The sequence below is a fragment of the Phoxinus phoxinus genome, assembly GCF_949152265.1.
Source record: "Phoxinus phoxinus genome assembly, chromosome: 6".
Taxonomy (NCBI): Eukaryota; Metazoa; Chordata; class Actinopteri; order Cypriniformes; family Leuciscidae; genus Phoxinus; species Phoxinus phoxinus.
This window is the reverse complement of record NC_136881.1, coordinates 34265737-34288195: the sequence shown is the minus strand read 5'-3', so window position 1 is coordinate 34288195 and position 22459 is coordinate 34265737. Positions and strand designations below refer to the sequence as shown.

General features: G+C 36.9%; 2 protein-coding genes across 2 annotated transcripts in view; one reads left to right on the top strand and one right to left on the bottom strand.

The window, feature by feature from the left end:
- The window catches only part of cfap58 (cilia and flagella associated protein 58), a 124798-nt gene extending 123949 nt beyond the window's left edge, over positions 1–849 (bottom strand). The window contains exon 1 of the mRNA XM_079617086.1: positions 478–849. Within this exon, the coding sequence (XP_079473212.1) occupies positions 478–486 (9 nt within the window). The 5' untranslated portion in view covers positions 487–849. The remainder of the gene's footprint in view (positions 1–477) is intronic.
- An 18098-nt stretch (positions 850–18947) lies between these two features.
- The window catches only part of neurl1aa (neuralized E3 ubiquitin protein ligase 1Aa), a 49239-nt gene continuing 45727 nt past the window's right edge, over positions 18948–22459 (top strand). Inside the window, exon 1 of the mRNA XM_079615912.1 lies at positions 18948–19087. The gene's annotated coding sequence lies outside the window, so the exon portion shown is untranslated. The remainder of the gene's footprint in view (positions 19088–22459) is intronic.

Here is a 22459-nt window from a genome sequence, read left to right as displayed (position 1 = left end):
AATATAAGGATGAGTAAATGATGACCAAATTGTATCTTTTTGGGGGGTGGAGAAACGTTGTCCCTTTAAGTGTCACACTGTGTTCAAATCGGTCATTTAGTGCTACATTGTTACTTAAAAACTTCTTATCAACCTGGAAATGCGCATAAAAAAATAAGTTTCATAAAATTGACAAAGTAAACGTGTTTGTATTTATTTGTCTTGTATTAAATAATAATATAATATTATTATTTTAGCGTAAAATGCAGCTAGCAAAGACTGTGGCCTAATGTACGTTAATGTACTAATAACAACTCGAAACACGGATATGCTTCAGGATATAGTGTAACGTTAATGCATTAATTAAATATGAAAGATATTTCACTGGGCCCACAACTAACGTTAGAATTCAGTGTTTGAGATGCTAATGATAACTAGTAGCCTATAGTATTTGCTATCACTCCACAGTAAGGCAAAAGTTTCAGTTTAACAACTTACCTCCTCCATTGCGGTCGATTGTCAGTCCTCTCTAATACCCTCAAAATGTTGTTTTGTATTTAATAACTGTAACATACAGTGGGGTGTTTTGCTTCAACAACACGCACGACACTGTTTTTTGGTCACCGGGGATACGCGTCCTTGTTGCCTGACAACCGCGACCCACTGAGCACTAGTTCAACTATTGTACCTCACGAAGGGATTGTAACGGGACATAGCGCTCTCAACACTGCCAAATATTTTACAACGATAAGACACCTGAAATGAACAATAATGAGTACATCTTGTAATGTTAATTTTAGTGGATGAATCCTGCTTTGTTTATGTGTTTTTCTTTACACTAGGTGGCAGCTTTACACAGTGCTGAAGAATAAGGAGCAGTGAAAATGAAGTGTTTTTAAACTGTCAGAATCATCGATTTCGTTCAAATAAATGTAATGTATATAGCATGGTATGTTCAGAAATTGGGGCAAATTAGTTTTATGACCAATTGCCCTGTAAAAATGAAGTGGCAATTGTCATTCATTATTGACACACAGTGTCATTCAAAAAAATAAAAGAATTAATCTGACATCATCAAATTTCAGCATGATTTAACAGCATATAAATCACCTACTCAAAACTTTTATAGTGGTTTTTAAAGGATGGTTGACCAGGTACATTATGTAAGGATATGCTGTAAGTACTAGCTGTATGGTAAAGGTGGACACTTTAAAAAAAAAATGTTCTGATAGATTATTGTTATTAACCATCAAACTTTTATGAGCTAACATGAACCATGTCATTTCAGTTAAAGCATTAACTTTTACTGATTAGCCTAGGTACTGGTTGTACAGTACAGACATGAGGATACACGTGTGTTAACTTATTTTAGTTGCTTGTACATGTTTTTTAGCTGCACTTTTCTGGACATTTATGGTCATAGTTGACAAAGCTGTACTGGTAGACCACCGTAGACCAGTAACAAACCATCTACACTGTAAAAACAAATATTTTCATGATTTGTTATCACAAACATTTGTCTGGTCAAATCAACTTAGATAATTAATGTGGTTCAGATAACATACTATTTTGAGTATTTTGAGCTTCTGCTGATTACTTACTTTTTAAGTTAAACCAACAATACTGTTGTTGGTTTACTTTACAGTGTACACAAATGCATTCCAAAACCAGCTTAAAAACCTTATGGTGACATGGTTTTATTTCTTTTTTTATTTTATTTTTTATTTTGTTTAAAGGATTAGACCTATGTCTAAGTTTAAATTGAAGTAAAAAAAAATATTTTTATATTTTTTATATTCTGTATTCATGTTTTATATATATTTTTTAATATTCTGTATGCATGTATGTTATATATATTTTATATATATATACCTGAACATGCTCCTCCCGAACTTTGTTACATAAAACTTCATGCTATAACAGTGACATCTATTCAGGGCCAGATCCTATCATACCTGAAACAAATCCATTCTATGAGTCATCACAAATCTGCACATACATGTACTCAGATAAAGAACATGCCGATTACATAAGATGGCAAAGTTATGTTAATAATTTTATAATTGCTCTTCACTGTCCACAACCCTGCTGAATTACGTCAATGACACAATGAAAGGTGTGGAAGTTCCTAGAGATCAGTTGAGTCACTTGTGTCTAGTCCAAATGTGTTGGTAGGCTATTTTCTGGAATAGGCTACTCGAGTTTATGTCCTTATATTGAAGACAATTTGTCATTTAAAATAGTCAATTATATTATATAAATTCGAAATATAACCAAATAAAATATAATTCAAATTATTATAAATAAAGTTTTTTTTTGTATATTCCAATATTTCCAAACTAGAATACATGCAAAAAAAAGTATATTTTTAAAAGTATTTAAATAATAATTGTATTATATCCCTTATAAGCTAATAGTATGTATATGTATGTATATATTTGGTTGGTTTAAATGTACTGAATAATAATAGATCATTTGTTTCTTTTCTTTTTTTATTCCATGTTAAAATCCACCAATACTTGAAAACAATAGCTTAAAATATAAGAACACTATGAAATGTGTAACTGTTACAATATGTTTTGGCTGTTCCCTATTATGGATCTCCCTTGTTTTTTCGTACAGTATATTCCTGAAATATACGTCACTGACGCCAATAAGTGACACATTCATTGCATGACTTCGTGCGTCAACACCTGAGCTATTAAAGTCTGATCTTGCAGCAAATAATGTTCATACAAGAAGTTTTGATTGGTTGGCTTCCCTACTATTCATGCAAACATACAGTAGCCAAATTGTAGCCTATAGGTGAGTGGATTATATAATTACGAGGACGCATTATCCTGTATATTTGATCTAATCTAAAGTAAGCAGAGGCGGCAGATGCGCGTTAAATCCCCGATGGAGAATAAAACTCACCAAAGCAGGATGACAAAACAAATATCTGAGGGAAGAAAAGTTAGCAAATCAAATCGGGTTTGAGCTGACCTACATACAATATACAATTTATTCCCATTTCGTTCATTGCAAGCCTCCCTGTGTGGCTTGTCGTGCGTTTTCCCGAAGCGCAAACGCGCGTCTTTCCACCTGCAGCCTGGGCGCGTTTGGGCAGCTGATGTGTTTTTCAATGACAGTTCATCGAGCAGAGAAAAACTTGTGGATCTGTACTCGATTCACACCCGAATTGTCACGGACATAATAGCAACAACAAACCGAGAGAAGGACGATAAGGGTGAGTTATAGAGCCTGACGCTCGAAGTGCAACATCTGGAGATCAGCAGTCATGGGCAACAGCGTGTCCGGAATCAGAGCACTGCACAGGGGACAGTCGAACAGGTTTCAAAGACTTCCAAACTCACAAAAAGGTTAGTATTTCTCTTCTCTTCTATATTCTATTCTATTCTATTTTTATTCTACTCTATATTCCCTTGCTGGAAAATCCAACTTTTATAGCTATATTTTGGAATATGGTCTGCTCCAAGTCGGCTTTAGTTGACCAGTTTTCATGTTCCAAAAAACATCTTGACCACCTAATCAGATTACACGCAGGGAACGTCCCCACACTTTTTACTAATGTTTTGTAGGTGTATGTATTTTCAATAACATTTATAGAAAGTTCTTATAACATTATTAATATTTGATACGTTCTGAGGAAAACATTTTTAGAACATCCTTGTGATGTTATTTGTACATGATGATGTTAACCTTAACCTTCTTGGAATATTATAAATAAACGTTTACCGAATGGGTCACACTTTAGGGTCCAATTCTCACTATTAACTAACTATTAACAATGATTTTTGCCTCAATAAACTCCTAATTACTGCTAATCAATAGTTAGTAGTTGTTCAGCTTAGGTGTTGGGTAAGATTAAGGGATGTAGAATATGGTCATGCAGAATAAGACATTACTAATAAACAGCCAATATCCTAGTAATATCCATGCTAATATGCAACTATATGAGAATTGGAGCCTAAACTGAAGTGTGACCAAATAATCAGATAGTGTTAAAGAGTATGCATATTTGGCGTGCTGTCCGAGCCCGGAATTTGTCCCGAAACCAAAGTTCTCCCCCTGTATACCTTGCTGGGACAGGAAAGGAAAGGAGGGATGCTTAAAAATGGTTGAGGAACATAATTGAGTAGGCTGCGTATAGGCCTCCTCTCCTGCTGATTGGGTAGATCATTTGAGCGTGTTCCTCCCCAGCGCTATCAAAAACCTTTAAAGGGCACCTATTATGCAAAATTCACTTTTACATGGCGTTTGAACATAAATGTGTGTTGGCAGTGTGTGTACACAACCACTCTATGATAAAAATCCAACCAGTGTTTTTTTTTTAAATCCCCATAAATCATTAGCACTGTCTCAGAAGCGAGCTGTTCTCAGAATCAATGCAATGTGACGTAGAATTGCACAAGCCCCGCCCATGACTGTTGATTGACACTGCAGTTTGAGCATAGACCCCGCCCTAAGTGAGCTGGACACAGTCCGTTATTGTTTCAACGCTGGAGCAGCTGTAGAATGTCTCCGAAAGCGATTGAGGTGTTTTGTTTTTTTGGATGTTATGATAAACATAGCTTCATTTACTCTCGTTGTTACTCGAGGATTGATCAGTAGGCTACAACTCACCAGCTTACAGTCTCCGGATCGACAGGACTAACGTTACTGATCACGGCAGAAATGAAAGTGAGAGCGAGCACTTTATGACAGCTCGAGCTCATCAAGTCGTTTTACAGATATACAGTTTACCCGTTTATAAAACACCCACTGAAAAGGTGTGTATATACAGTATTTGTTTACTGTTAGTTGTAACGAGTGTTTTGTGTACTTCGCTGTGTAACGTTATGTTCCATGATATCTCATTAACTTTTAAAGGAGACACACTAAAACAGTGCATTTTTCTCAGCCCCCAAAAAATGACAATTTAAACATGCTGTAAAAATTATCTGTGGGGTATTTTGAGCTAAAACTTCACATACACACTCTGGGGACATCAGAGACTTATTTTACATCTTGTAAAAAGGGGCATAATAGGTGCCCTTTAAAAAAAAAAAATGGACATTAACGTTTTAGAAACATTGCAAATCACTGTTCCCAAAATTTATTCAGAACATGAATTTGTTAGCTGGGTAGCAACTGTTCCAGAATCTAGACAGCCTAACAATCCTTTAAAGGTACAATATGTAAGAGTTTTGTAATAAAATATCTAAAAATCACTTGCACAGTGTGATATATTTCCTGCAGGTGTGTACTTATAATATCCCAAAGGTTCCAAAAGATTTTTAATTTCAGAGAAATTCCTATTTTAAATAAGTGGCTGTCCCGTAATCCCTGTTCACTTGTCGCCTGACGCAATATCCGCGTTATCCCTGCTTTCCGCTCAAGAACTTCCATAGTAACCATGGCGACAGACGTGGACAACTGCGTAGTGCGTAACGTCTGGCTGCACGCTGTTGTTGTTGCGTTTAAACATTATGGACCATGGCAAGCAGACTTTGGAATTAAATGTCCTTATTCCATTATATCCACGGGATTCTAAAACTGTATCTGTCTCTTATTAGCAATTGCGACCTGCTTCATACCACAGTCGTGATAAAAACATCAATGTATTCACTCATCCATAAACATTATTAGATCCATCGGCTTGACGACAAGTTCCATAATTCCACAGGAAATTTGGCGTCATCAATGTACGCCTTTGTTATTGTAAGAGGTTAGCGACCCCTAGCTGCGGGAAAAAAAAAACATTTTGTATCTTTAACGGATGTGAATTACAGAAATTAGATAAAGTGTTGTGTGTTCCAGGTTAAAGAGATTTAGACAAACAACCAGCACTTGAATTTCAGGAGAGAAGACATTTTATTTTATTTTTCTAAAAGTTAAACATTCTGCACCATAAAGCAATTATTTATTTATTTATTTGTGTGTGAATTGTGTTGATTACGATGTTTCTCATAGTAACTGTTCATGAATTCTGAATGAATGCATGTAGGTGCGGAAAGACAGCGCTCGGATAGGCCAAAGGTTCCTACACTGTAAAAAAAAAAATATATATATATATATATATATATGTGTGTGTGTGTGTGTGTGTGTGTGTGTGTGTTGTTGTTTTAACCTAAAAAGGTAAGTGTTTGCTTTGCCTCACAATTTTAAGTTTAGTCAACTCAGACATCCAAGTTGTCACTTTTTCAATTTCATATTTCAAGTTGACTAAACTTGAACTTTTAAGGCAGAACAAACCCTTACTTTTTAAGTTAAAACAACAACAACAAAAATACAGTTTGTAAGTTTAAGTTCAGTCAAATTGAAATGTGAAATTGAAAAAGTGACAACTTGGATATTTGAGTTGACTTAACTTAACATTTTAACATATTGTTCATCATTGTGGTACACAATACTATGATTCATTATTACAGTCATAATAATAACGATGCACAATTATGAGCAGCTCTGCAAAATAATGAAACACTAAGGACATCATGTTCATTAACATTACTAATCTTTTACTTATGTAAATACATACTGTACTGCTGCACTGTGTGTGATCATCACTGTACAGTACAGTGTGATCCAAGCTATAAATTATGCGACCAATTCAAGAGTCCGAGTTATTAGGACGGCCCATTTTCTCTGTCTGTGCCGAAAGTTCAACCAGTCCCAGTTCACCAGCTGAAAAGTTTAATGGTCTCACTTTCTCTGACTGAATGTCCTTCAGAAACATTATTTTATGTAAGCCAACACTTTGCCAGCCCTTGAACTCCTCTCCAACTGCGTAGGACGTTTGCAGCGATGGAGGTAATTTTGGAGATTCTGTTCTGTTTCAAAGCTCTTCTGATTCATGCATAACAGATAATTATGAAGATTATGCCAGTGCGGATATAATTGTGCCCCTCATTAGCAAAAAAAGTCATTATATTCAAATAAAGATATGCTGAAGGGGGCTTTAATTATCTGCGGCATTGACAAGGCACTCCGGTGCATTTACAGATTGCACCGAAGGGCCAGCAACAACAATCAAAGGGTGATACAAACGAATTGTAAATGTAATGATTTGTAATTGATATAAAACGAGCATGAGAGCACATAAGTCTCTCTCTCTCTCTCTCTCTCTCTCTCTCTCTCTCTCTCTCTCTCTCTCTCTCTCTCTCTTAATGACTCCCTTTTCTTAATCATAACAGCAAAACACAAAGAAAATGATTTTTTTCCCAGAGATATTATTAGTGCACAGATTACACCACAGCCAAAGGTGAATCAAAACGCTTTTTTCTCCAGGAAACCATCAATTTTAGGTGTTTATCAGGAAACATGCATCATTAAACTGCAAAAGTAAATAGCGAGGTCATTTGCCGACAAATTTCCTGATTTAGTGTTTGCATGCGTGTGCTCTTGTGATGAATTGTAACGAGAGGCAGAAGGGACAGTGGAACCCATTATCCTGTCAGACGAGATCTCCTTGACAACTGGGCATAGCATGTAAACCGTTACCATGGCGATCATCCTTTAGTGTTATAAGATAACAGGAGGAAGGTTAGGTTCATATACAGTATTTGTGTCTTTGTGTCGCACCAGAAATGTAGCATACAAGATTATAGGTTGGAACTAATTGTTACTTTGAACAGGGAGATGAAACCTGCGATATTTAATTTTGTCCTAATGGCACGGGAACATCCAGGCCTCCTTCTTATTCCACTCATGCTGTCACTGGTTCAACTTAAATAACCAATTTCCTTTTCTCTAAAGGAGAGATGTAACACTTCAAGCCAGTTTGTGTCTCATCATAAATGATAAGGATAAAATGTTTCATTTCCATACCAATTGGCCCCAGTGACATCAAGACTGAGAAACTATATTTCTGGCCAAATGACTCACCACAACATGTTGCGCTTAGTATGATTTTGAAGGGAGGGGAGGTTTGTGTGTGTGCGCGCGTGTGTGTGTGTGTGTGTGTGTGTCAATGTCTGCATCTATGCTCATGTCATACATGGATGTATGTTTTTGTCAATTCATGATTACATGCGTATTTAGACTGTGTGGGAGGGAAGGCATATACTTTTTTAGGTGACCCAAAATTTGATTAAAGTCGGCATGAAACTGTAATACGCAAAGTTATTATTCTGTATTATTCATGCCAGGCCACTAGTTGGCGATGTTACTTTGTAAAGAAACTACAGGCCTGAACACGTAATAGAGTGATGCAGGTATAACGTCACGTTATAGGCCAACCGGCATTTAGAGTCATGGTTCCCTCTACAAAAACCCAATAGGATTTTCCCATGTTTTTGGATTATCGCTAAAAACAAGCTCTGTGATTAACAAAAGTTTATAATACTTGCACGTTTTATCCATCAGGATAATTATCACACATGAACGCACCTTTTACACATTTTGAAGCCTAAATGCAGCTGCCAGAAGTAGAAAGCTAAAGACATGCTATAAACGAACTACACCACGGTCCCACGACTTCAACGTCACCATCACTAAGCTTCCCACAACTCTTTCAGTTTTTATCTAAAACATTTTCCCAGAACGTTTGAGTTAGAATAGTTTACAATTATAACCATAACGATGCGGTAAAAGCGGACTGAGCTTCCCTGTTCGGCGTGTTGACGTTTAATCCACGACAGCCTCTAGTCCCATTTAGCCACTTGTTAGCAACCGCCTTTTCAAGACACGTAACAGCTTAAAACAAATCACGAGTGGGGTAATATTGATGTATTTTTAGGTTGTAGAATAAAACGTGAAAGTGTCTTGAGCTTGTGTTCACCACAGACCTTATTGCTAGAATGTAATAAGGCTTGGACTTAGTGCTAAAATGCTAACTCGCTTCTGCGTTTTGGCCTTCAAAGTGGTGTCATATCTGCACCACTCTATATGCATGGGCATTACATCACCGTTTTCACAAATTCAAGTTCTTTGTTTACAAAGAGAAGTTAACGGTATTGTTTTCAAAAACTTGGGTTATACTTTATTTCGATAGTCCACTTTAGTCATTCTACTAACTATAAGTAACTCTAATGAGAGTTAGTTGACATGTAGTTGCAAAGTTACTTATAGTTAATAGAATGTCTAAAGTGGACTATCGAAATAAAGTGTTACCAAAACTTGCATTTTGAAACTCGTTTTCAAAAGTTTTTGTTTTCAGGCCCCCCAAAAAGTTGTCATGTAAATTAACGGGCAAAACACATAAAAAGTTTTCAGTTTTAAATTCAAAACTGTGTAGTGTAAACAGCCCCGCTTAGACATAGGAAACCAAGAAAACAGGAAGCTAGGAAAAGAAAAGCCAGGAACAATGGAATGAAGTAAACTTCAAAATAAGAGTCTTAACACAAAAACAACGGTAAGACATGACATTAGGTTACAAATATACGTTTCCAGGGGGAAACCAGACAGAAAAGGACAATTAACCCTGTAAAGACTGAAGTATGACATAATATTCTGAAAAATCCAATCTTTGGAAATGAAACAGATTGTTGAGCCTTTAGACAAAATAAAAAATGAATTAATCCAATACATTTGCATATGTGTTTTTATAGAGTATCATATTTGATAGTATTTATGATAAAGGAGAATATGGAGCTCATACTCTTTAATTTTATTCAGAGGCCCAGAGTAAGCAAAAATTAGCAATTTGGTGCAGTTGCTGATGGCCATAAAGTAAGATGAAATTCTGCTTGTAATGTAAATCAATGAAATATTTATTACAGTATAGCATAAACTACTTGCGCTACACTTGCATATATCAGTTGTCACTTAATATCTCCCAATAATCTCTTAGTGAGATTATATTTAAATGCTTTGTTTTATGATCAAAACTCTATAGATTTTATTGTGGAGGGCAAAACATAAAATGCAATGAAAATGACATTCCCAAAAGGCCTGATGAATTTCATATTAAGGAAAAAAGAAAACAATATTTCTAAGAAAAATATAGAAACATCTTCACAATTTGTTTTTGTTTTGCTGGCTCATTTGTTATTCCAATTTACTAACTCTTTAATTCCATACCATTTGTAATTGAGAAAGTATTCTCAAACATGCCACAATGCGATAAAGTGGCAAAGGATAAAAATCTGTCTCTAATCAGCCGCTACTCTGAACAGCGACAGGCAACATGACATTTTGTTGATCACTTGGTTTCTATATCTGACCTCAAATTCCACTCATGCTGGCAAAACTCACTCATTGTATGTTGCAGCATGCATCATGTGATTCAAATCAAAGCTTGAAAGGCAGAAGGAGGCCATCAGGGAGATTATTTTACAGATTGCTTTTTCAACATGCTGTACAAGCCCACACACACATTTGCATAGAGGGCATGCACATTCACATACAGACACAAACCAACACTATAAAATGTAAAGATATTCACAGCCAGAGGTTTCCCTTTGGGATCAACAGTTTAGTTCTGGTACATTGGAAGTCACTATTTAACATTGCGAGAGAGAGAGAGAGAGAGAGAGAGAGAGAGAGAGAGAGAGAGAGAGAGAGAGAGAGAGAGAGAGAGAGAGAGAGAGAGAGAGAGAGAGACGAGAGAGAGAGAGAGAGGGAGAGGGAGAGAGAGAGAGAGAGAGAGAGAGAGAGAGAGCGAGAGAGAGAGAGAGAGAATCACAGTAGTCTGCTGTGAACTGAATGAATAATGGCTCACGGCTCATTTCTGACAGCTGCCTGATATGCCTCAGACAAATTAAAAGGTCAGACTCACAGAGAGTTGTTAATAGCTCAAAGGCTTTTTGTGGTTTATTAAGCATTGAAAAGGTGCACAGAATTGCCTGTTATGTGACATGTCTCCTATGCAAGGCAATTTAACTGATCTGAACTCTGAAAGCATGGTTTAATACAGAGTATCTCAAAATGTAAACACTGTAAACCCGAATAAGTTGCACAAAAAAAAATTAGGTAATCAGTTACATCAACATTTTTAAGTTAATAAATTCAGTATATTCAGTGTAACTCACAACTTGCAGAAAAACTTGCAGATTTTTATTTTGTACTCATACTTTTTAAAAGAAATAGAAATCCGAGCCAGTTTCAGTTAAATTTAAGTTTGTTTAAATTAAAAGAAGCAAGTTCATAAAACTCAAAACGATGAAACAATTCAGATTACTTAAAAGGTGTCTGTTTTTTTAACTTAAAAGAAAAAGAAAGTTCTGAATACTCTTAAAAGTTAATTTTATTGAACAAATTTGTTTAATTTAAGTTTGCCTTACTCAAATCAATTAAATATTTTGAGTGCTAGGGTTTTGCGGTGTAAAATTTTAAATTCTGTCATCGTTTACTCACCCTCGTATCGTTTCAAACCTGCCTTACTTTCCAAACAACATGTCGACCCCATTGACTTTCATTGCATGGACAAAAAGAAAGGTTTTATAAGTGCCTGACAGAACCCATTTTATATATAAATGATGGGATTTTAGATTTTATTATAAATAAAGAACAAAATGTGAGTGATACTTACATGTGCAACGCTTAAGTATGCTGATCATAAAGCATTTCATTAGCAAGCACCATTATTGATGGATAAACCTATATTAAGTGTTCCATTGCTCTCTCTCTGCATGGTACGAGTTGTTTAGTTACAGAATAACTCTGCAGGTATTCTTGAATAAAGTTCTCATCTAAGAACAAGGTGTTTTTCATCCAAAAGAAAACAGCCCCCGGATCTATTGGCAGCTCAGTACTATTAATCAGCAGACCTGATTGTGCAGACCAAGGCCGTTGATGGGAACATTTAACATTTCCACTAAGCTCATGAGCTGAAATCTTGCAACACATGGCTAACCTGAATTTGACTTCGTCCAAAATGCCCTCATCCAGGTTGCTCAACTGTAAGCAGGAACATTTCAACTCACTCCCAGTTTGACCTTCTCCTAGATTTCCTCATTAAGGAAATGATGTTTGTTTAGTGATTGCACAGCAGTTGTTTAGCATTTAAAGTTTTGAAACTGAGACTGGAATGCTGTGATCTATGCCTGACCCGCAGTGATTTCTCTTTCAAGGCCGTATTTGATGAATGGCACTTAAAGGTGCACCAAGTAATTTTGGAAATATGCTATTGGCGCGGATGCGGCATCTTTCAGTTTTACTTACAATTTTCTTCATAATTCACGGACGACAACAAATCTGCTATCTTTTGGTAAAGAAATATAAGCTAAAAGTAGAAGTACACTTAACTGACTAAGAACGAGAAAGACTAGGTTATAATTTTGTATTTAATACAAGAGGTATTGAATATTATATTAAAGCTGCAGTCCGGCACTTTTTTGGGTTTAAAAATATAAAAAAAGACATTTTTGAAAAAAAACTTAACCAGCCAGTGTTCAAAACGATCTGCTTGCCTTACCTCGATTCAAAACGGTAAGCTTGTAATAATGATTTTAATTCCAGTGGTACTGGTGGATTTCCGCGGGAATTTCGAGCATGTCTTTGCGTCATTACGTCACTTCTGTACACATAGAGAAGGAGTCCCCGGCTAGCGTGTGTGGATGATGGAGGTGGAGATTTAGCTTAGCACTTGGTATGGCGGAACAGGCGGATCCCGAAAGTTTAAAGCGACAATCACCAGTGACAACTGGAGATTCACCAGTTGTAAAACCCAAAGACTTCGGACTTCAGAGTGGCTACAGAAAAAATATATTTTTCACGTTTTGACGTGATATAAGCAATCGTTAGATTTAATCAACATGATATAGCCAACTGCAATGCTTCCCCCCACCCCCCGAATTTGGTCAGAACAAAAGTGAATGTTACTTACTTGTTCAGATGACATTTTCCGATGAAAATTCTAATGTTGACACTTTCAAAAAGTATACTCTGAGATTGCTGATGACAGTAGTACAGTATCCACAGCGACGCGGCAGCTACAGGTTCTCCTCAATACATTGTGTTCATCCGCGCTGTTTCATGCCGATTTACTACCCACGCACAGTTAATAATTCCGCGAATAACTGCAATTGCAGATTTCGAACAGAGATGGCGACAAAGAGGAAAAACGACGGACTGCAGCTTTAAGTATTAGTATTATATTTTGCCATTTTAAAACGTAAATTAAATTGAAATTAATGAATAAATCAATGAATGACTGAATCAACCAATCAATCAATCAATCAAAAATAAATAAAATATATAAAAATGAATACTAAAAATGTACAGTAATTACATTTTAGGTACAACTACACAGTTATTTTAGTATCATTGACATAATCTTACAGTTTTTGTACTTTGAATTAGATTTGAATTATAATTAGTTAAAGTTTAAGCAATTTTATTGATGCTGAACTAAAAAAAAAGTTTTCACTAGCTGAAATTTTATAGTTTTTCTCAATCGCTTTGGCTTAATTCTCGAATGAGATTTTTTATTTATTTTTTCAAAACAATGAGTTCAGATCCCTGAACGATTTGTTTCTTGTTCACATTAGATTTTAATTTCTTATTGATTTCAGCCAATTGTGATGCCAAAAGATTTTTGTGGTGTACAATTTGCACTATAACTAAATGCATTGTTGATCAAAACTGATGAGCTGATTGATTCTCAGTGAAACTCTTCACAACTTCAAAAAATTCTTTCATCGTGTAAGCCATCACATGCAAAATTATCCATTCAATTATCAAAATCAGTCAGACATACGTATATTCATCTGACATGAAATGCTTGTAATGTCTGCTATATTGGCAAATGACCACAATAGCATTTTATGAGAAAACAATGGAGGACTGTCACAACCCTGAACAGCAGCAACATGTTTGTGGAAGAGCAACATGAGATATGTAAGAATGTGTGGTGGTGTTAGGGGAAAACATAATAGAGAAAGAGGTAGAATTAGAAAAGTTTATAAAACTTCTGTCAGTAGACAGAGTTTTGAAAAGACATCAAACAACTATGAAACAACTCTACAAGCTGTCATATGAGTATGTCCAGGTAAACCATTGGTGTTCAGTATATTGTACAGGGAGTTGTACTGTACTTCTAAGATGCCTGTATTTCTTGAAGTTTTAGATTCAGTACCAGAAAACATTTACTAAACTATCTAGAATAAGCTATGTACAATTAATTGTATTATGTTTCTGTTTTACATTATATAGAATAATGAAGTTAGAAGGACATGAAACAACCCACAGTCTTGTTTTTGTGGATAGGTTCAATCTGGCCAAAGGACATCTCATTGGACACCGAGCCGTAATTGTCACATCAGGCCAACGTGGGGCAATATTACAATGTGCTGCCATTTCAGAGGGTGGTGTGAGCACATATATTCCACACATTGGGCCCTATAGCACCCAACTTCTCCTGGCCTTTCTAAACAAGAACAAGAAAGGTTTAGTTAGACCAGATTTGCCAATTTATGTTGTTGTCTGGGATAATGTCAGTTTCCATCAAACCAATATTGTTAGGAAATCTTCTGCTGCACATGAAAGGATAACAATGGAGTTCCTGCCACTATACTCCCCATTCCTAAACCAAAGGAGATATTTTCCCCCGGTGCATCACAAGGGAAAACATCAGATGTGATGTTGATGAAAATCTTTGGCCAGACCAACAAGAGCGACAGGATGTCCACCCAAAAAATTTTCTTCATGGATGTCATTTTGTGGCAATGTTCAGTATTTACGGTAACGTAAGAAATGTGAGATTTAAAATGAAAAATAAAATTGGACAAGCAACTGCGTTTTCAATGGAAGCTTTTTTCCACCACTGAATAAAACAAAAAAAAAAGTTTTAATTGCAACTTTTTATCTCACACTTCTGACTTTTCCCTGAGAAAAAAAAAGTCGGAATTGTGAGATATAAAGTCCCAGTTACTCTTTTTTTTTTATGGTGGAAACAAGCTTCCATAGTTTTCAGTTTACATGTTACTGTACGTTCACACCGCGGCCGGCGAGAGCGGCAAAAGTCTCTCTCGCCGCCCTGCCATCGACGCCGTGAGATTCGGGGATTCTCTAACGCTCTGACGTAGATTTTAGAATGCGTGATTTTTTAAAAACTTTATTTAAAGGAGCCGCAAAGCAAATAAGAACTGAACATAAATCAGTATCCTATTTTGTGCATACTGGCTACACGTAGGGTATAAGTTAACCTATTAAAATCTTTTAAATGTGAAAGTAACAAAACACCAACCATTTCAGACATCTTTTTCCATGCGTCGTTCTTTTTATTAATGTCCCTGTATGTAAACAGGGACACGTCGTACAATAACGGGAAACCCGCAACAGAAATAATTAACTTTTCCTCCATTTTGCTTAGGAACTAATGTGGTCGGAACCAAAGTTTACAGGATTGTGTTCTCTGGTATCCTCTCAGGCGGAGGACTTCTACATTACGATTGGTTGCCGCCGAACCGCGTCATAGCTTATTACCATAAAGTTGACTTGATTTCAACTCTTCTCGCCGCTCTCGCCGTCCAAGACGCGCCGCGCAGCCCTCGCCGGAGCTCGCCGCCGGCTCTCATTGAAAATGAATGGCTTCCGGCCAAATTTGACGCTCTCGCCGCCGGCGGTGTGAACGCACAGTTACACATTTGTACAAAAATAAATGTACTGTATAAATACAAATGTTCATATTATTGTTCTGTGTTACAGTATTGACTCTTCCCAACAAACATGACATGTTTATGTAACAATTTCCATGGGTGACTGTAATGGCGAAAAAACATCTAAACATTTTGACTAGAGTGGCTCACACGATGACAACTATTTTTATTTTTATTTTGGCACATTAATGTTACGATCCCTGTGCTGTGATGTGTTCTGTAATGATTGTTTGAAGTGTATTCTTGGTTCCCATTGTTTCTGTCTTCACTTCCTTTGTTTGGTTCCTGTGTTGCCTTGTACCTTGTTTGTCACCATAGTAACCCTTATTAATTCCCATGACAACAAATCACCAACACCTGTCCCTCATCAGCCCCTTGTTAACCATTTAAACCTCTGTGCTTCAGCTGTTGTTTGTTGGCCGTTGTTTCTGTATGTCTGTTCCTGACGTTGTTCTCCCATCTGCATTCTGTGGATTATACTCTTGTTCTTGGATTATCAGTGTTTATGTTTTTTAATAAACTTTTGTGCTTGCATTTGGATTCTCGCTCCGTCTCATGCCTGCTCACAAGTAACAATTAACTAAGTTTTGAAGCATGAATTAAATGTTGTGGGTGAGTAACTATTTTGCACACATGCAATAGAGTTCTGATGTTTCAGCAAGGAGTTTTGACAATTGAACTTACAGTTTTGTGAGAATGTTAAAGGTGACATATTATGCCCCTTTTCACAAGATGTAATATAAATCTATGGCGTCCCAGAATGTGTCAAAACACCGCCTAGATTATTTATTATAGCTTTAGCTTGTCAAATTGGCCCCTTTTTGGGTGTGTGCAAAAAACGTGCAGTTTGTGTGTGTCTCTTTAAATGTAAATGAGCTGCTGCTCCCCGCCCAGTTCAGAAGATGGCCGATCCTTTACACAAGTTTCGGATACTCGGCAATAACAAAACACGCGAATAAATCTCACTTCATCCAAAATTTCTGAAATAACCAGTAGCAGAGTGCAGCCTTACAGAGAGACTCGGGAAGAGGTCGCAACTTTTAGACTGCACATGGACGTTTCTGAATGGTTAGTGGATACATTTATGTTGTTGTTGTGGAGTTACAGTACATTCATCTCATTGACTTGCATGTACAGTCATGTTTAACTTTTACACAAGTTTACACAGTTCCCTGAGGTCTTTGTACAGTAAGATGGCAGTGATGTTTTTTTTGGTCAAATAGTGTTCTGTGCTGCTTGTCTGTGGAGCCAACGACAAAACAGTTGGCATGCTTTGCTCCAACTTTTGCCATTGCGTTAGAACTGGTTACACTGTTGTCGCTTGCGAAAATAAGATCCCCTTACTACATCAGAAGGGGAGCGAAAACTGATCGTCTTATTTTTTGACATTCTTGCAGAGAAAGGCTTACCAAAACAAAGTTACTGGGTTGTCACTTTTCACGTTTTCTGGGTTGGTAGATATACCGGGGACGCGATTATAGCTCTTAAACACGGAAAAAGTCAGATTTTCATGATATGTCCACTTTAGACTGTTTTTCAAAATGGGCCAAAGTGCATATTTATTGGGGGTAAAAAAAAAAAAAAAATCATGGTCAAGTCTAATTTTACAATATGAATTATAGTTATCCTTAAAGACGTAAGGTTAAATGCGCACAATGTGCAGTTGTTGCACGCTAGGTTTTTATTGTATGTTTCTGTCCTTAAAGCTATTACGCAATACCGTTCACTCTCCATTTCTTTTGCCATTACCTCATAGAAACCCAGAATAAGGCTGAAGATAGGCCTCTGTTTCACAGCTAGAGATATAAAAGCTCTGAGGTCATTGCAGGACTCTCAAAGACACATAAACACATGTTTAAAAAGGGCCTTAGAAGAACAGGATCAGTCATCTGATTAAGCCTTTTCATCTAATATTACATAAACAGAGTTGTAGCAGTAAGTCAGGACATATCTTGAGGCAGTTAGCCTATTATATTCAGTCCCGAAGTGCATCATGTTTGTCTCAGATGACACGCCCACAGTCCATTTTTGTGTTTACAAGTTGCATGTATTGATACATTGGGCCACATTCATGAAACAAGAGCGTAGCATATTTATTTGTATGTAAATTTAGATAGATAGATAGATAGATAGATAGAAATAATCACTGGTCTCTACGGTGGTAAATCATCAACAACAACAAAAACACCCGTAAACGGTACATAAAACAAAATAAATTGTATTTGGTCACTTAAATGTCAGTCAAAAAAGTACTTTTTTACACAAGACTACGCAAGATATATTTGTCTAGTTTACTGTATGTCTGCATGGAGTGTAAATCATACAAGGCATACAAATATGCAATTTGTTCTCTGGCAGATGATTGATAGATACTTTGTGATCCCTCTAGATGAGAAGTACTGTAGTGTATATAATGTACACCACATAACTGCTCATGCATGCAGCACACACGTGTCTCTCTGGGTACGCTTTGTGATTGTTATGGGTGTGGCATTATCATGAGTATATTAATTTGTCAGTTAAACGTATCGTAGGTTGTGTGTAAAAGAAAAACACCCTCTAAATACATCTGGTGGTGTGGCCACTTCAGTTAGAGATAATCTGACTTTCCCATAATAAAAAGGAACTATAACATCTGCTGCTCACAGAAACCGTACAATAGTCCTGTATTTACTTTTGTTTTATCAACAGTCAAGTCCGTTTTATTTGCATAACACCTTTCACAATCTCCAGGGACTGAGCTAAAGGCCACAGTTATGGTTTGAAATTGTACCGTATATGCAAACTCTTGTTTTTTTTTAAAGGTACAAAAACTGTCACTAGGTCAGTTCCTTTTCAAAAGGTACTTGTGTGCCTAAAGAGTACATATTTGTACCTTAAAGGTACATAGTGCCTAAAGTGTACGTACTTAAAAGGAACAAAAGTCTACCTTTTGAAAAGGTACCGCCCCAGTAACAGGTTTTGTACCTTCCCAAATTCATATTGTGATACTAATAGTCATAAGTTCAGTTGAGGTTATTCACGAAGCAATGCATTTTTTTATGTGGTATTTGGGAAAAAATACTGTAACATGCCATGAAATTATTTTCCTTGGGACAGAGGCGGCCTTTGCAATTCAGAGTCCCGTTTCAAAGGAAACCAAATGTGAAAATATGACAAAGACATTGTATTCAATGCGACTTCCATTACATTATTATCTCTGTTGTGTTGAACAATGTGATCTCATATTTCACTCTTAATAGTCTATTTATAAACGCATTCTATCTCTTCAACCAGAACTATTTTTACAATCACGACCAAAAACAAAAACAGCATTCAATCTTAATCGCTCCCTCAGCCACTCAGCTAAAATGAAATGATAGTAAAACTGCCAGTAGGTGGCAGCAAATTCTAACGAGTGAGTCATTGAATCATTCAGTCAAACGAGTCATTCAAAATGGCTGATTCATTCAGGGACAAACCAAGTAAGAGGCTGTGTCCGAAATCATAAATAGGCCTAGTATGCGCTATGGCTCTACTGTGGGTTTGTTTGGAACTATTTTCTTTGGCAAAATAAAGCAAAAACAGACAGTATTGAGTCAAGAAATGTAAGTCACCTAATATTAACGTATTGTTTATTGAACTGTTGTATAAAATCAATATCACATTTGCAAACGTGCTGATATTCGTTAAAACAGAATATCACTCGTGTGGTATTGCTTATAAATATTAAAAACAAGAACTTGCACGGAGACATCTTTTTTGTAACGTATCTTGGATTTTGGGGGTATTTTTATACATTTTGGTGGCATTTTTGCCCCAAGCCCCTGGTAATTTCCGACCCTGGTGTGTGCGCGGTGTGATGGCCGGTGGAGTGGAGGCCCCTTCTGTTGCGAGGCCCGTTTCAAGTGAAATGGGTGAAACGGCAAAGGTCGCTGCTTCCTTGGGAAAAACAATTAGCATAACTATCGACTCGTTTCTTGCAAAACTGACCCTTTTGAAGTATCAGTTCCCTTCAAAAATCAAAGATTCACCAAACAAAACCTTGTTTCTTTGTTTCATCCAACATAAGCATATGTGAGAGGACCATGAAAATAAGCCTTACAAATTCAAAACGGCTGGACGGCTAAGTGTCACCAGCTAACGTACACACTTGTTTTATATTCTAGGCATTAGCGCAATAGAAGTAGAAAGTGGCTGTACACAACAAGCGATACAACAAGCAGTAAGCTAGAAAGGTGAAACATCATGATCCCCAGTTTTGCTGGACTAAACTTTTGTGTTTTGAAACCTATAATTAGCTATACAGAGTCAGAACGATCATTGTTCATTCCTTTGAGCCTGAGTCCAGACAGATGATGCATGAGTTTATATTTGTGAAGCCATGGCTATGAGTAACAGTGGGAACTGACTCAACTGAGGAACCTGACAATATGATTAAAGGTGCACTGTGTAGGAATTTCTCCCATCTAGCGGTGAAATTGTATTTTGCATTCAAACCAATAGTGCTCTCTATCGCCTCGCTTTTTCAAATGCGTGTTGCAACTACGGTAGCCGTTATGTGCCAAGAAGCTATGACAACATGTCTTCTGTGTTTATTCCATGGCAGAAATATGCTATGCTATATAGGGCAGACGTGGTATAGTATGAGTAGTACGGAAATGCTATTCTAAACAAAGCCTTAAAGGGATAGGTCACCCAAAAATTAAAATAACAGATGTAACTTTTGATTGTAATAATGTCTTTAAATGCTGAGATTAAGATGAATTAAGATTAATAAATGCTTTTGAAGTATAATGTAGTTAACTAATGTTAACAAATAGAACCTTATTGTAAAGTGTTGGCAGATATTTTGTCAATAGAATGAAAGTCAATGGGGTCCAAAACAGTATTGTTTAGTAAAAAAAAAAAAAAAAGATATTTTCAAAATATATTGTTTTGTGGTTTACAGAAAAAGAAATGCAAATGGTTTGAATCGGCATGAGGTTGAGTAAATGATAGGCTCTATGCACGATCGCTTCCGCGTTTTGTCTCAGCCCGCCCAGTTACATCCGGTGCTGCGTCAGAAGCCGTTTTTGCATTAGTGGAGATAATGGCAAATGGCACTCGCTGTTTACAAAAACTTCCAGCGGTTAACGTGAATGATGTTAACAATATTGTGAGGCAGCTGTCACACCTAAGAGTAAGAAAGAGAAGGGCTTTAAATTATATATTTCGAGCTAGGGCTGTCACTTTTGTGAAAAATCAAATTCGAACGGATATCAAATACCAGCCTATGTATTCGAATATATTCGAATATCTATTCCCATCCCCCCCACACCGCCCGCGCGCGGAGAAAAAAAAACGTCAATCGAAACTTTACTAACAGTTTGACAGTCATAAACAGGACTCCCAAAATTACACTTATAGGACTCATATCTGCAAATAAACCTTGCCTTTACATGTGCATCTGCACGGTGCCGACCGGTTGTGCAGGAAAGTAACGTTAGCCTATGCAGTCATACGATGTTAGACGCCTGGCGATGCTCTGGCCGTCTGCTGCGTTTCTGAGGCTGTTTAAACCTGGCCACTTCATGCGTTTTCTCAGATCGGATAGCTATCAAAACGATTCCATTTACACCTGGTCACATAGGCCTAAATTTGGTTTAAATCGGATATAAATCCGATCTTAAATTCCCGCGCTATATGCAGATTTAATGGATTTAATGTCACCGAAAGCAATAGATATGAGCTGCATTTTATTGATCATCAGCTAACATCAAAGACTGCAATAAGAGAGAGCGGCAGCCCTGGTAAGATAATTTCGTTTCTTTACTTTTAATGAATATTATTATTATTGTGTGTTAAAGCGACTGCGTCTTACTTTCACTTAAATTTGCGATAGTTTGCATGTTGGCTTGGCGCTTGATGAATAGATCATCTGCGGTGATGCGTGTTGCAGCGCGCCGTCATATCTGACTATAACATAGCCTATAGCCTTGTAACACGCTTTTTTAAAATAAAAAGCAAACGGTCTAATCATAGACTGTAAAAAATGCGCTAGACATGGCACTTTAAAAACCGAATAGTTTATTTGAAGTTCGATTACGGATATTTCACGTCATGTTCGAATGCACATTCGAATATCGAATAAAAAGTGACAGCCCTATTTCGAGCTACATTGACAACTTTTAGGGTGAGTATTCTCTCATATCATGCGAAATCCGGCTAGCGAATCAGTTTCTAAAATCATTGTCTCCGTTTCTGAGAAAAAGAATTTTTAAAGTTTTGCCACTAGTACACTTCGCTATAGAACACGCTATGCGGAAGTAAAGGCGCTGGCTGAGATTCTACCGGAAATACGTCAGCAGCGTTCGTGCATAGAGCCAATTGCAGAGTTTTCCTTTTTGGATGAACTATCCCTTTAAATAATTTCACTGTACTGCATGTGTATTTTCATAGTTAAGTAAGACCAGAGTTGGAGCTTGCCTGATGTTGAGGGTTTCTTGCCAAGTTTCTCGTTAGAGTTGAAAGGGATTCTCTGTAAGTTTAGTTGGGGGATTTGTCCACGTTTTAATGCATCTCAGAGCTTTATAAGCCATGCATGATCAGTCAGGCGTTCGGCCCCCTGCTGTAACTCTCTGTTGGGGTTTCCCCCACCACGTCACAGGTGGAGTCCAAACCAACCAAGAACCAGATGCAGAAACAAATGATCCCCCCACCCCCCCCCTAGACCATTATGGCTTTCCAGCTATGAAAAATCACTGTGTCACATTTGGAACTGTTCTTTTCATGCATATTTACACAAAGAATGTTGAAAAAAAGGCCGCACAGCAAACACTGTTCGTTGAAACTAACAGGGCACAATAAATCACTGTTTCAGTGCTTTGGAGTTAAAGTACACTGTGTCCAAAGACCCAATGAGATATAAGCAATTGAAATATAACTTCTATAAAAGTAATAATATGTTCTGCTTGGTTGTGCCTGTCAGTAGGCTATTA